This window comes from Scyliorhinus torazame, chromosome 27 (assembly GCF_047496885.1).
Source record: "Scyliorhinus torazame isolate Kashiwa2021f chromosome 27, sScyTor2.1, whole genome shotgun sequence".
NCBI lineage: Eukaryota > Metazoa > Chordata > Chondrichthyes > Carcharhiniformes > Scyliorhinidae > Scyliorhinus > Scyliorhinus torazame.
The window spans coordinates 3,293,951-3,308,111 of record NC_092733.1 but is presented as its reverse complement, the minus strand read 5'-3'; the positions used below and the strand labels follow the sequence as shown (position 1 = coordinate 3,308,111).

Below are 14,161 nucleotides of genomic sequence, written 5' to 3'. Positions count from 1 at the left end.
GGACACTACCTCCCCAAGCACTCACTCAGTGTCCTCCCAAAGACTGTCCCCACACTGCTGCAATCTTGCCTGTACATAGACAGGGGCAGCGGCTGATTTGCTGAGGCTAGTTTTGATCTAGTCTCTCCCCCTCTCCAGACAACCAATGGGTTTTAAACAATGATTTCCTCTTGATGCTGCACCCAATTACCAGCTGGCATCTTCCCAGGATCAAATATTGTAACTAGTTTTAGTGAAGGAGTGGTGTTTGAACAGAGCTTGGATTTTCCCAGTAGCAGCCAAGGACAGTGGGCATTAGGAATTTCCACTTGAATAGACAGGAGGTGATAATAAGTGTCAGCAGGGAATGGCAAAGGGCACAGTGGGAGACTGTAGTTTGTTCAGATACTCCCTTTGCCTGAACCAATGTCCAGTTTAATGAGACAGTATTCTTCCTTCACATAATCCATTTTGTAAACTCAGCCCCACAAAAATGTTAATCAGGGTTGTTAAAAACTCATGAGAATTAAATGTGGTTAGTTTTGGCTGCGGAGGACTTCAATTAACCATCGACAGGATATATAAAAAATGTTAAACCATTTCTTATAAGTCATTGCGATTAGCAACACCCCACCTCCTGGAGCACAAAGTGATTCACAGCAAGGAAGAGGCCACAGGTACAAGAGTCCATCACAACGAGATGGCCAAAGAATTCACTCAGCCAATCCCAACACACATGGCTTGTTATCTGGATCGGACAAGAGGACACAGGGGAGAGAGAGAGAGAGCGGGACACACCGAGAGAGAGAGAGAGAGCGGGACAGACCGAGAGAGAGAGAGAGCGGGACAGACCGAGAGAGAGAGAGAGAGCGGGACAGACCGAGAGAGAGAGAGAGAGCGGGACAGACCGAGAGAGAGAGAGAGAGCGGGACAGACCGAGAGAGAGAGAGAGAGCGGGACAGACCGAGAGAGAGAGAGAGCGGGACAGACCGAGAGAGAGAGAGAGCGGGACAGACCGAGAGAGAGAGAGCGGGACAGACCGAGAGAGAGAGAGCGGGACAGACCGAGAGAGAGAGAGCGGGACAGACCGAGAGAGAGAGAGCGGGACAGACCGAGAGAGAGAGAGAGCGGGACAGACCGAGAGAGAGAGAGAGCGGGACAGACCGAGAGAGAGAGAGCGGGACAGACCGAGAGAGAGAGAGCGGGACAGACCGAGAGAGAGAGAGCGGGACAGACCGAGAGAGAGAGAGCAGGACAGACCGAGAGAGAGAGCGCGAGACAGACCGAGAGAGCGCGAGACAGACCGAGAGAGCGCGAGACAGACAGAGAGAGCGCGAGACAGACAGAGAGAGAGCGCGAGACAGAGAGAGAGCGCGAGACAGAGAGAGCGCGAGACAGAGAGAGAGCGCAAGACAGAGAGAGCGCAAGACAGAGAGAGCGCAAGACAGAGAGAGCGCAAGACAGAGAGAGCGCAAGACAGAGAGAGCGCAAGACAGAGAGAGCGCAAGACAGAGAGAGCGCAAGACAGAGAGAGCGCAAGACAGAGAGAGCGCAAGACAGAGAGAGCGCAAGACAGAGAGAGCGCAAGACAGAGAGAGCGCAAGACAGAGAGAGCGCAAGACAGAGGGAGCGCGAGACAGAGGCGGAGAGAGAGAGAGCGAGACAGAGGCGGAGAGAGAGCGAGACAGAGGCGGAGAGAGAACGAGACAGAGGCGGAGTGAGAGCGAGACAGAGGCGGAGTGAGAGCGAGACAGAGGTGGAGTGAGAGCGAGACAGAGGCGGAGTGAGAGCGAGACAGAGGCGGAGTGAGAGCGAGACAGAGGCGGAGTGAGAGCGAGACAGAGGCGGAGTGAGAGCGAGACAGAGGCGGAGTGAGAGCGAGACAGAGGCGGAGTGAGAGAGAGAGAGAGACGGAGAGAGACAATATTTTTCAACAACTATATAAAAAGATTAAAATGATACAATGGAATTGTGTTACAAATAAATATCTCAGCTCCCTAGAAAGGTTTGTCATTTCCTCCCAAATCCATGGGGAATGGGGCTCCAGTACATTTCCTCAGTTCCAGCTGTTTGCAGCATCTGCCCACCCTTTCAGCCAATACCCTCCTGTTAAAACGGCTTTGATTTCCCTCCTTGCCCATGGAAATGAGTGAATGGAGACAAGATGGAGACAACAAAAACCTCTTTACTTTCCAGCCTGATCGGTCTGATCTTGTAACCCGCACCCCCCCATTCCTCATCTGCCAGAATATACTCGGGATACATTTGGATTACATTAGCATGACAATACAATGCTGTTTATTTCTACGAATAATATTTCAGGCAAGCACCATATTACACATGCAATGCTGACAGCCCAGAAGTAGCTAATCAGTCAGCCCCAAGGTACCGCCAGGTAAATCCAACTATTTGCTTCCAGCAGTCAAGCAGCGCAGCACTATGAACCCTTGAACAGATTCATTCATCTCTAACGCTCACTCGCACTTCAATGCTGCTGCTGTGAGGGGCCACAGCTCTCAGCTAAACACACAACATTAATAAATTAATAGGCTCACACAAACATACAATTGACTGGCAGGAACATCAAGCAGAGAATTGATCAGGTTCTTTGGAACCAACACAAAACAAGGACATCTCCCCACTGTTGATGGCTGTTCAAAAAAAAAAATAATAATTTGGATCACTTTAGAAAGGTGACGAGTATCACAGTTTTCAGTCCTTTCACTGGTCCATTAACTGGCAGTAAAATCCCAGTGAACGCCAGGTGCTTCCTGTTACTCCACAATCCTTTCAAAGGGCAGTTCCAGGATCGGTCATAGCAGCCAAGTGTCAGCATCACCCATGCCAGGCACTGCTCCATAAAACAATTCAAAATCCCCCGTGGTATGATTCTATTCAATGCTTGGGGAAGGTTCTCCTTCTGGGAATGTTTGTAGGAAGTTCAAACCCATGATATCAACCAAAACGAATATAGTTGGAGGTCCCTCAAGGTTAAAAAAAATACAAGGAATGAAATCTTTAGCGGCAGAAAAGACAAGGAAACAGAAACTCAGTCAGCATGCTGCTGCAAGGATCGGGACTGGATGGCGAATACTAGCCCAATATTCCTCCTTGTGCACCACATAACACCATGTGACTAGGAGCAAGCCCCATCCTGCCAACATCAGGCCCTTATGCATATTGAAGGGTCAACATGATCTGTAAGCTCACCCAGCGTTGGGTGGTGTTGTGAGAATGCACCAGTGACAATGCTCCTTGACACGCCCCTTCACTCAGTGACAAAAGCACATTCTTCACCCTCCAACACCCAGAATTCATTAAAAACACGACTGGACTCCCGCTGGACTTGGATGGCAGACAGCTCGGCTTGTTCGATACACCATCAGAGAAATGAGGCCCTGAACATCTCCATCTCTCACCAACTCAATGATGGATGCAAGTCATGCAGCATTCAACCATGTCAAACCAAGTAGAATTTCTCACTCAATTGTTAAAAATAGTTAAGAATTTGTCAAACATATTCAGTGAGGTCAAAAGATGCTGGCTGAAATTAGTACATGCAGGAATTGTTACAGAACCTTGCACTGAAAAGAGACCTCCTTCCCCAATACCGCAACTCAAGATAAATGAACAATTCATCAGAGGGAATTCAGTCAGGAGGTCCTCGGTCTGGTCTGTCCCAATCCTGGCTACTGTAACAGACCCCAATAGCGTGCATGTACGTGTTAAGGACAACCAGGGTTCAGATTAAAGGCCCTCAGGCAAGCAGCACAGACTGCCAAAGCTGACACAAACAAACAAGGCACCGGGGGCCTGTGGGGGCCGCCCAGAACTGGCCAGTGGCGACCAAAATGGAGTGAAAAGGTCCTCATCAAAAATTGGTGCAGTGAATCAGGGAGCTGCAATCTGTTCAGAACATCCATCCAGGAATTATACAGGCGAATCAGAATTGATATTGAAACTATTTCAATAATCCCTCAAACTGGGCAGCAAGGCAACATTGCTGACTAACCGTGTGAGCAAGAGAGAAAGAAATTACAGGTCACTACAAGCAGCTTACCAGCCAACATTACCCCTTGACTGGTTCACAGGGCTGTTATAACAGGCTGTACCCATCAGTCTGCACATTTTTATCAGGGCAAGTTGGCACAGAGGTGATCAAAACAGCAGGAAATCATAGTTTCCTTTTGGTAAGGGCAAATTTAAAGAGGGGGTGGGAGGGCACTTCCAACATGAAATCACTGCATTTGACACCAATCACTGATTGGAATTGGAAACAAATTGCTAAAAATTCTCAATTGGAAGGGCTCAATCTGGGAACATGAAATCCCAGCCAATACACTAAGATGCCACAGTAAATATATTTCCCAGCTCCCCCTCTAGCACCCAGTTCCAAAGCTATTCAACACTTGTGCTTATCCCATCGCCTAATACAGCAGCTACAGACTGGTCAGTCCGTGGGGCCGTCCAGTCAAAGGTCAACACTTCACCAGAATCCAATCAGACACATGGGTCAAATTGTTCAGTTACACAGAGCTAAATAATTAATATCTTTTTTTTAAAAAAAGGTCACAAGTGCAACCAAGAGTCTTTTTAGAAAAGGTTTGTGTTTTTTTTTCTTTGAACACTTGCCATTCTAGTTTACACTTCTGTTTTAAGGATATGAAGACAAGAGAATGCAGCAGCACATTATCACAAAAAAAACAAACCCAAATAGTTCCATTGTTTGACAGGGCATTGCCACAGCATGACGGTACAGACATGCTTCATTACAGTATCAAGGTGCAGGCTTTCACACCAGCCTCTCCTACCCACATCCGGCCTCTCGAGGGGAGCGGAAAGCTGAGCGAGCGTCAGTCCACATCGGACGATCCTTTACAACCCAATCGGAAAAGATAGTGAAGCCTTGATCTACACACACACATTACCACTCATTACGTTCTATTCAGAGGTCACTAGACTATTTCAGCTCACCTCCATGCAGTCTAGCTTTAAACAGTGACTCTCTTTTTGACGACTGCTGGGGTATCTATGCGACAGTACAAAGCTTGGTATGCTTTCTAATTTTAATGTGTTAAAAAAAGTTTGTTTTCTTTTAAAAACTTCTACTCTTTAACCACGGCACAAGCCTCAGACTTGTAAATGTCCCAAATTTAGGTGGACACGGCCGTTTGAATCTAGCTGATTTTATTTATCTTGTGGAATTCTTCACTACGCTTGCCTATATGTTAATTTATTTTCCTAAATTTCCCCACACTTTGCCCCCTCCCGAGTTGTCCAACTGAGAGATTTGACCCTCGGGATCTTTGGAATGTCCCGTGTGTAGTGGCAGATTCCCTCTTCAGAAAGAAGAAGGTGTCCCAGATCTTGCTGCCAAATTAATCCAGTTTGCTCTGGTTTAGAGGCTGTTTTTCCCCCGATATTTCCGGAGAAAGGGGGCACGTTTTTAGTCCCACCAACTCCACCCTAACCCCCCAATGACGGGCAGTGCAACTCTTAGATGTGGATGATTTCCCAGTAGCCCTCCCAGCAACAGAAACCTGACAAAAAAAGGAGAGAGAGAAAGACTTTAGTATTAATCCAGAGCATATCAGAAATTAATAAAAACAACAAAATCGCAAGGAACCTAACGGTCAATGAATCAGCCTTAAATTCCACAATTAATTGCTCCTCCCCATTCCACAAAACAGACCCGAGCAGTGTCAAGAATCTCTGCCAGTGCACATTCTGCCAGGACAGACCAGTGCCAGGCACCAGGATTCCTTTCAGTGCTGGAGTAGAATGGACTTCCCGACCTCATTCCCATTTTAAATCCCTTTGAGAAAACATTCTGATTTCCAGTACATCAGAATGAGCGAAATGGCCTAATCCTGTTTGCTCCAACATTCCATCATGGCTGATATGTTTCTCATCCCCATTCTCCTGCCTTCTCCCTGTAACCCCTGATCCCCTTATTAACCAAGATATCTCCTCATTAATCAAGAACACCAGATTTGTGCTTGAGGTGCTGTTACCCACAGGGCTACAGACCAAGAGCTGGAAGGTGGAATTAGACAGAATAGTTCTTTCTCAGAACACAAGAACTACGATCATGGCTGATCTCATCCTGGCCTCAACTTCATCGTCCTGCCCGTTCTCCGTAACCCTTCAACCCATTGCCAAATAAAAATCTGTCTAACTCCTCCTTAAATTTACTCACTGTCCCAGCATCCACCGCACCAGGGGTCACAGTCTTAGGATTCAGGGCATTTCGGACAGAGATAAGGAGACTCTTCTTCACACAAAGGAGTGGTGAGACTGTGGAATTCATTGCCACAGGAAGTAGTTGATGCTAAAACGTTGAATATATTGGGGCAGCATGGCGGTGCAGTGGTTGGCACTGCTGCCTCACGGTACGGAGGTCCCAGGTTCAATCCCGACTCTGGGTCACTGTCAGTATGGAGTTTGCACATTCTCCCCGAGTTTGCGTGGGTTTCCCACAACCCCAAAGATGTGCAAGTAGGTGGATTGGCCACGCTAAATTGTCCCTTAATTGGAAAAAATGAATTGGATACTCTAAATTAAAAAAAAACAACTGGATATAGCACATGGGGAGAATGGGATCAAAGGCTATGGGGAGAAGGCAGGATTAGGCTATTGAGTTGGATGATCAGCCATGATCGTGATGAATGATGGAGCAGGCTCGAAGATCCAAAAGGCCTCCTTATGCTCCTATCTTCTATGTATCTATGTTGTGAATTCCACAGATTCACGACCCTCTGGGAGAAGTTGTTTATCTCTGTTTTAAATTTGCTGCCCCTTCTCCTGAGACTATGACCTCTCATTTTAGAATGCCCCACAAGAGGAAGCACCCGCTCCACGTCTACTTTATCCACACCTTTCAGCATCTTGTACACTTCAATTTGATCTCCCCTCATTCTTCTAAACTCTAGAGAGTATCGGCCTAAACTGCACAATCTCTCCTCTTACGACAAACCCCTCATCTCTGGAATCAACCTAGTGAACCTCCTCTGAACTGCCTCCAATGTCACTACATCTTTCCTCAAATAAGGGGACCAAAACTGTGCGCAATACTCCAGATGCGGTCTCCCCAATGCCGTGTATAGTTCCAGCACATCCTTACCTTTATACTCTCTTCCTTTAGCTATAAATGCCAACATTCCATTTGCTTTTTTTATTGCCTGCCGTTTTCTGTGACTCATGAACAAGGATACCCAGATCTCGCTGCACCGGAGCACCCCGAAGTCTCTCCCCATTTAGATAATAAGTTGCCTTTCCACCTTTCCAACCAAAATGGATGAGCTCACACTTATCCATGTTAAACTCCATCTGCCACATTTTGGCCCACTCTCCTAACCAATCTATATCCATTTGTACGGTTCTTATTTCCTCACTGCAACTTACTGTCCCTCCTATTTTATGATGTGGAGATGCCGGCGTTGGACTGGGGTGAGCACAATAAGAAGTCTTACAACACCAGGTTAAAGTCCAACAGGTTTGTTTCAAACACTAGCTTTCAGAGCGCAGCTCCTTCCTCAGGTGATTGTAAAATAGATTGGGGCCCCAAGGACCGAACCCTGTGGCACCTCACAAAGTACATCTTACCATCTAGAAAAACATCCATTTATCCCGACTCTGTCTTCTGTCCGTCAGCCAGTCTTCTATCCAAGTTAATAAATTACCCCTAATTCCCATGTGATCTAATCTTCTGTGTGGCACCTTAACAAATGCCTTCTGGCAGTCCAGATATACCACGTCTACAAGATCCCTATTATCTACTTGGCTTACTACATCTTTTCTTCACAGAATTTACAGTGCAGAAGGACTTTGAAGAACTTTGCCAAATTAGTCAAACATGATTTAGCCTTCATAAGATATAGGAGCAGAATTAGGCCATTTGGCCCATTGAGTCATGGAACCATGCTGACTCTGATGGATTGCATTTTGATTTCCAAATGTCCTGATGTTACTTCCTTAATAATGGATTCTAACAATTTCCTAACAGATGTTAAACTAACTGGTCTGTAATTTGCTACATTCTGCCTCCCTCCCTTTTTGAATAAGAATTAGCATTTTTCCAATCCACTGGAACCTTTCCCATGTTTAGGAAATTTGGGAATATTATAACTGATGGATCTACCATCTCTGCTGCCACTTTCTTTAACACCCAGAGATGCCCTAGGATGTCGGCCATCAGCCCTGGGGCTGGTCTGCCTCAATCTCAGTGGTTTGTTGAGTACTGTTTCCCTATTGATGCCGATTGTGCCAAGTTCCACCCCCTCACCTCTAAATTGCCCCTTCCTATAGGGATGGTACTAGTGTCCTCCACCGTGAAAACGGAAACAAAATATTGATTTAGCATCTCCGCCATTTCTGCGTTCCCCACTTCTGATGCGGAGAATCGGAATCAGACACCTGGAGACCAGACAGCTTCCAACAACACACCAAATCCCAAAGACAGCTGGTGAGCAAGCCGGGTCAGGGAGATGCTGCTCTCCTCGGGTCAAACCCTAAGCTATGCCTGGCTGGCCTCAGGATGCTCACCTGACATTGTGTCCCTTAATTTCAGCTATACGCCATAGAACGCAGACAGTCGCTCCTTCAGAAGTGGCGGGAACTGTTCTGAAAACTGTTGCCAGTTCTCCTCACCAACCTGTTCCTTGAAGCCATGCAGGATCTGGAAGACAAGACAAACACCCATTGTAATGTTAGAAAGTAGCGAATAATAGGACTTGGTGAAACCTCGTCATTCATTAAGAGTTCTTAGAGTGGTAACGCAACTGACTCAAGACAGGAAGCATCACGGATAAAATCTCCTTTCTGCCTATGGTTTTCACTGCAGCAAGTAACACAAAATTTAAAGTGGGGTAAATGCATCATCCAATATCACAGTAACCCATACACTGCAGGCCACCTGTTTCCACCTGGAGTCTGTGCTACATGACCTGGGGGTGGGGGCTGGATCACTAATCACTCACCTATGTTGCAACGGATTTGGTTGCCAGGATTCACACAACTAAATTCATGGAACTGTCGCTAATGTAACAAAATATCCTTGTGTGTTTCACCAGAGTAATTAAATAATTAAAACTGCGCCAAAGACACAAGGACAGGTGGCCAAACCTTTAAGTAGCAGCTTAAAGGAGGGGTTGAGAGGAAATTCCACAACCTACAGTAGCTCAGACGTCTGGAGGTAGGAGGGAAACAGCAGAAGGCAGGCTCGGAGATGAGCAGTGAACAGAGGTAGAAGAGTTGATCTTGATTGAGGGGATGTGGGGAAGTTCAGCTCCAGTTCAAATAGACCATGGGGGTTTCAAACAGTGGGATGGAATGGCCAGGAAACAGGTGGTGACGGGGAAAAATAACTTCAGTCGTCCCCACGTTCAATTGGAGGACATTTCAGCTCATTCAATATGCCTTGTGGGGCGCGCACTTTGAGGCTGAGGAGCAGAGGTCAGAGAGGAAGAGCTGGATGCTGTCAGCGTACACATCAAAATCCAAGACCGAGAGCATCTCAGAGACCCAAAAACATGTCCCCCCCAAAAGGCATGCCACCGGCGCCGAGGTCCCAGGTTCGATCCCGGCTCTGGGTCACTGCCGTGTGGAGTTTTGCACATTCTCCCCGTGTTTGCGTGGGTTTCACCCCCACAACCCAAAGATGTGCAGGGTAGGTGGATTGGCTACGCTAAATTGCCCCTTAATTGGACAAAATGAATTGGGTACTCTAAATTTATTTTTTTAAAAGGCATGCCATAAGCCAAGAGAAACAATGAAGTGTTGATGTGAGTTCAAGTTCCCCAATACAGAGATTCGATCGCTAACCAGCACATCCACCAAGAGTGACGTGACGGCCCAGTTCCTTGCGGGTTATTCTGACCATCATGCTGTACATCCCACCCGACAACAGCAACACTACAGTTCAAACACTGAGCAAGTAGCAACAGTGACCAACCAACAGTAACAGCTCGGGAAGGGATTGGTTGAGGGCGAGTGAAAGTGCAGGTGAGAGAGGGGACAGAATGGACACCCACCTTGTAGAACATGTCACGCAGGTCATCCTTCGGACTCACCCATGAAGCAACAGCATCGCAGAAGAAGATGAAGTCCTACAAGAAACACAATGTTCAGTTTTAATCTGTTAACTTGCACATGAATGCAATGGATGTGCACGGCCCAGTTATGTACAGAAGCTGCTTAAAACAGGCATAGGAACAGGAGAAGGCCATTCAGCCCCTAGAGCTGCCCCGCCATTCATTGAGGTCGTGGCTGATCTGTGACCTAACTCCATTAACCTGCCTTTGGTCCATAGCCATTAATAACTTAGCTTAGCAAAAATCTATCTGTCTCAGATTTAAAATTATCAACAGATCGAGCTTCACCTGCTGTGTGGGAGAGTTCCAAACTTCTACCATCCTTTGAGTGAAGAAGTTCTTCAGAACATCTCTCCTGAAATGTCTGGTCCTAATTTTTAGACTATGCCCCCTAGTTTCAGAATCTCCAACCAGTGGAAATAGTTTATCTTTATCTACCCTGTCTTTCTCTGTTAATGTCTTGAATACTTTGAACAGATCACATTCTTAAGCCTTCTACATTCTAGCGAAAACAGGTCTAATTTGAGTAATCTCTCCCCGTAACTCAAGCCCTGTAATCCAGGTATCAATTGTGTAAACCTACGATGCTCTCCCTCCAAGGCCAAAACAGCCTTCCTAAGGTGTGGTGCCTAGAACTGCTCCCAGTGACTCCCAGTGGGGTCTAACCAGGCACCAGCAAATACATTAAAAAGGCAAAGCCGACTGCAGCAAGTGCAGTAACATTGCCGATTAACTCCAGTATCTCAGAATGCCTGCAACTGGGGAACACCTCATTACAACTCTGCCTCTTCCCACATGACTGTGCCGAGTCCTAGCTCCAATCTAGAGGCACACATCCACAGACTCCGTCATTCAAGTGAACCTAATAAGGGCAGCATGAGCCATTCTAGAGGAGGTCAATTCTGTATTCATCCAATATCTATATTTTGCAGGAGTTCCTAGATTGTGATCAGAAGCAGGAACTCTGGTTGACGCCCGATCACAAGTCGCTCAATTTGAGATCAGCCAACTCAGCACCGACCGAGGACTGTGACACTTCAGACAGCAAATAATTTCCTTACCTGCACCACACCCCCTGGATTCACTCCAATCATCATACAGATCCCACGGAATGCAGAATCCTTCTCTTCATTATCACGGATATTTCTCAAGGATGTACACCTGGGAATTACAAAGCCACATTCAGAGTCCAAATGTCGCAAAGCTTGAATTTCCACCCCACTTACTACCTCAAGCTATGGCTAGCTTGGCAGGCGGCACTGTGGCGCAGTGGTTAGCACTGCTGCCTCACGACGCCGAGGACCCGGGATCGATCCCGGCTCGTGTGGAGTTTGCATGGGTCTCACCCCCCGCAACCCAAAGATGTGCAGGGTAGGTGGATTGGCCACGATAAATTACCCAATGAATTGGGTATTCTAAATTTATTTTAAAAATAACAATGAATCTGGCAGACTGCACTGTCCCAGGCTGGGCTGAAGAGTCAGAGTGGACAGTACACCTCCCGAGGTCAGAGAGCCTAACCTGCCCCTTACCTCTGGACTGTAAACATTAAATGGTTCTGGAACCAAACAGTAGAGGGAGGGAAAAGGAAATGAACACTCACCATGGTCGGATGAACTGCTGTAGCATGGGTGCAACTTCCTGGGGACATACATAACCTAGACGGCCAATGGTTATAGCTGCAGGGAGGAATGAGAGAGAGAGGAAAATCAACCAACAGCATCATCAGCACAAGTTAGAACTTCTCCCAGAGTCAACACGGAGCTCAGAATAGAAAAGTTCAACATCCTTTAATTCAGGATTCAAATGTCTGCATTTTCTAATCATCACAGCAGTGTTGCAGGCAGCCACAGTTACCACCCCACCTGATAAACACTCTGGTGCCCTGGCCTGTGGCTTTCATCTGGTATTCACAGCCACAGATCCTCAGGGGACACACAGGAAGAACAAAGAAAAGTACAGCCCAGGAACAGGCCCTTCGGCCCTCCAAGCCCGCGCCGGTCATGATGCCCCAACTATAAAAAACCTCAATAGAAGAGCAGTCTTATGATAGGAGCTTCTATTTTGAATTATCTAATGCTAACGCTATGGCTACAGTCTAAATCTGCTGGCTATAGCTCAATGATGCTGGTTATTCCCCTGCCCTGCACTCAAGACACTTTGCATTCATCAGATCAGCAACTCGAGCGGTAGGCATGGTCATGCCAGGAATATCGTTTGAGCAGGTTTCGTAACGCACATGCTCAGTTTTGTGCCGAAGTTTGGGGCCAGGACAGCCAAGGCATCTACATCAGTTTGTATCTTACCCGTGTTCTCCAGCAGAGTCTTGGGAGTGTTCGGTCTGTTGATGATCTCCACTAAATTATTCAGAACTAGCGACACATACGGCTGCATCTCAGCACCTGCCGGGGCAGGAGATTAATATTCAGATTCCACCTCCACTAATATTTCAATTACATGCACAATCGCATCTTTCACATACTAAGACACACCAAAATATTTCACAGGAGAGTTACAAAACATCCCTTCATCATTATTTCAAGGTCCTTTCTTATACATTCTTGGGATGAGTATTACTGCCTAGACCAGCATTTGCTGGCCATCCCAATTGTCCGGAAGGTGGAGAGCTCCTGCAAGTTGTAGGAACACTCAACTGCGGTTCAGAAGGGTGTCCCGGGATTGTGACCCAGTGACATTGAAGAAATGGAGATATATTTTCATATCAGGACAGTGAGTGCCTTGGAGGGGAACTTGTAAGCGGCAATGCCCCCATACACCTGTTGCCTTTGTCCTCTTAAGATGGTCGCAGGTTTGGAAGGTTCTGTCTATGGAGCCTTGTTGCAGTGCATCTTGTAGATGGTACACACGGCTGCTACTGTGCATCGGTGGTGGAGGGTTTGCTATGTTTATAATCAGGCAGCCAGCTTCGTCCTGGATGGTGTTGAGAGCACGTGGTGTTGTTGAAGCTGCACTAATCCAGGCAAGTAGGTAGTTTCTATCACACGCCTGACTTGTACTTTGTAGATGGTGGACAGGCTTTGGGGAGTCAGGAGGGGAGTCAAGAAAAATCTCATCTCACTGTGTCTCCAATCAGAGGAGGGAGGCGTTGGCGTTGTGGTATTATCACTGGACTAGTAACCCAGAGTACTCTGGGGACCCGGGTTCAAATCCCACCACTGTAGATGATGAAATTGGAATTCAATAAAAATCTGGAATTAAAATTCTAATGACGATTGTCGTAAAAACTAATGTCCTTTAGGGAAGGAAATCTGCCGTCCTTACCCGGTCTGGCCTACCTGTGACTCCAGACCCACAGCAATGTGGATGATTCTCAACTGCCCCTCACGGGCAATTAGGGATAGGCAGTAAATGCTGGCTCAGCCTGCGACGCACAGGAACGAATAAAGAAAAGATATGATGAAAACAATGATTCAGTAAACACTCCATCACTCTCCTCGCCTTCTTCAGACTTTACTCAAAGTAACAACTCACCCATCTGCATGCAGATCTCGCCAATTGCCCAGGTGGCATTATTGCACACCGAAATAAACTCAGGGTTCAGGTTTGTTCCCAAGATTGGCATGAACTCAGCTAAGAGGTAGAGGAGGGAAGGAAGAAAACAGAAGGAGAAATGGAGTTAAAAACAAAATGACATCAACGGAGTAATAACTGGGAAATGTTTCAGCTTTGACTCCACTTTACAAAGCTCGTCTACCCCACTGAGATCACCTGGAACCTGGATTTGAGTGTCCAGGTCATCCCCAGCTCAGTGCCTGGAGCAAGGCTTCAGATTAAAACAGCTCCTCAGTACAGGGACAACTTGGTAACACCAATGGTTATGGTCAGTCACCATCCCTGCTGCCCATATACCAGCTGGCTGCCAGTCAGTCGCAGGTCACCTGCCCAACATCTGGGCTGAGGAGTAGCAGCAGGCATCTGAAGCCAAGTAAAAGAATATTGAAGGAACTCTTGACAGTATGAATATATGAACCATCAAGAGGTGAGAAATACAATTATCCATGGCTTCTAAGCACAAGAGAGTTTCAATACAAATGTTCACTCCACCTCCTTGGAGTGAGGTGGCAGTGTTT

At 46.8% G+C, this 14,161-nt stretch overlaps 1 protein-coding gene across 5 annotated transcripts in view; it reads right to left on the bottom strand.

The window, feature by feature from the left end:
* Window positions 1-2,144: 2,144 nt before the first annotated feature.
* The window catches only part of LOC140403129 (transportin-2), a 46,373-nt gene continuing 34,356 nt past the window's right edge, over window positions 2,145-14,161 (bottom strand). For all 5 annotated transcript variants that reach the window (XM_072490781.1, XM_072490785.1, XM_072490784.1 and 2 more), the window contains exons 18-24: window positions 13,563-13,661; window positions 12,377-12,472; window positions 11,674-11,749; window positions 11,132-11,231; window positions 10,011-10,085; window positions 8,524-8,656; window positions 2,145-5,519 (exon numbers count right to left, since the gene is read on the bottom strand). In XM_072490781.1, coding sequence (XP_072346882.1) covers window positions 8,549-8,656; window positions 10,011-10,085; window positions 11,132-11,231; window positions 11,674-11,749; window positions 12,377-12,472; window positions 13,563-13,661 — 554 coding nt within the window. In that variant the 3' untranslated portion in view covers window positions 2,145-5,519; window positions 8,524-8,548. The remainder of the gene's footprint in view (window positions 5,520-8,523; window positions 8,657-10,010; window positions 10,086-11,131; window positions 11,232-11,673; window positions 11,750-12,376; window positions 12,473-13,562; window positions 13,662-14,161) is intronic.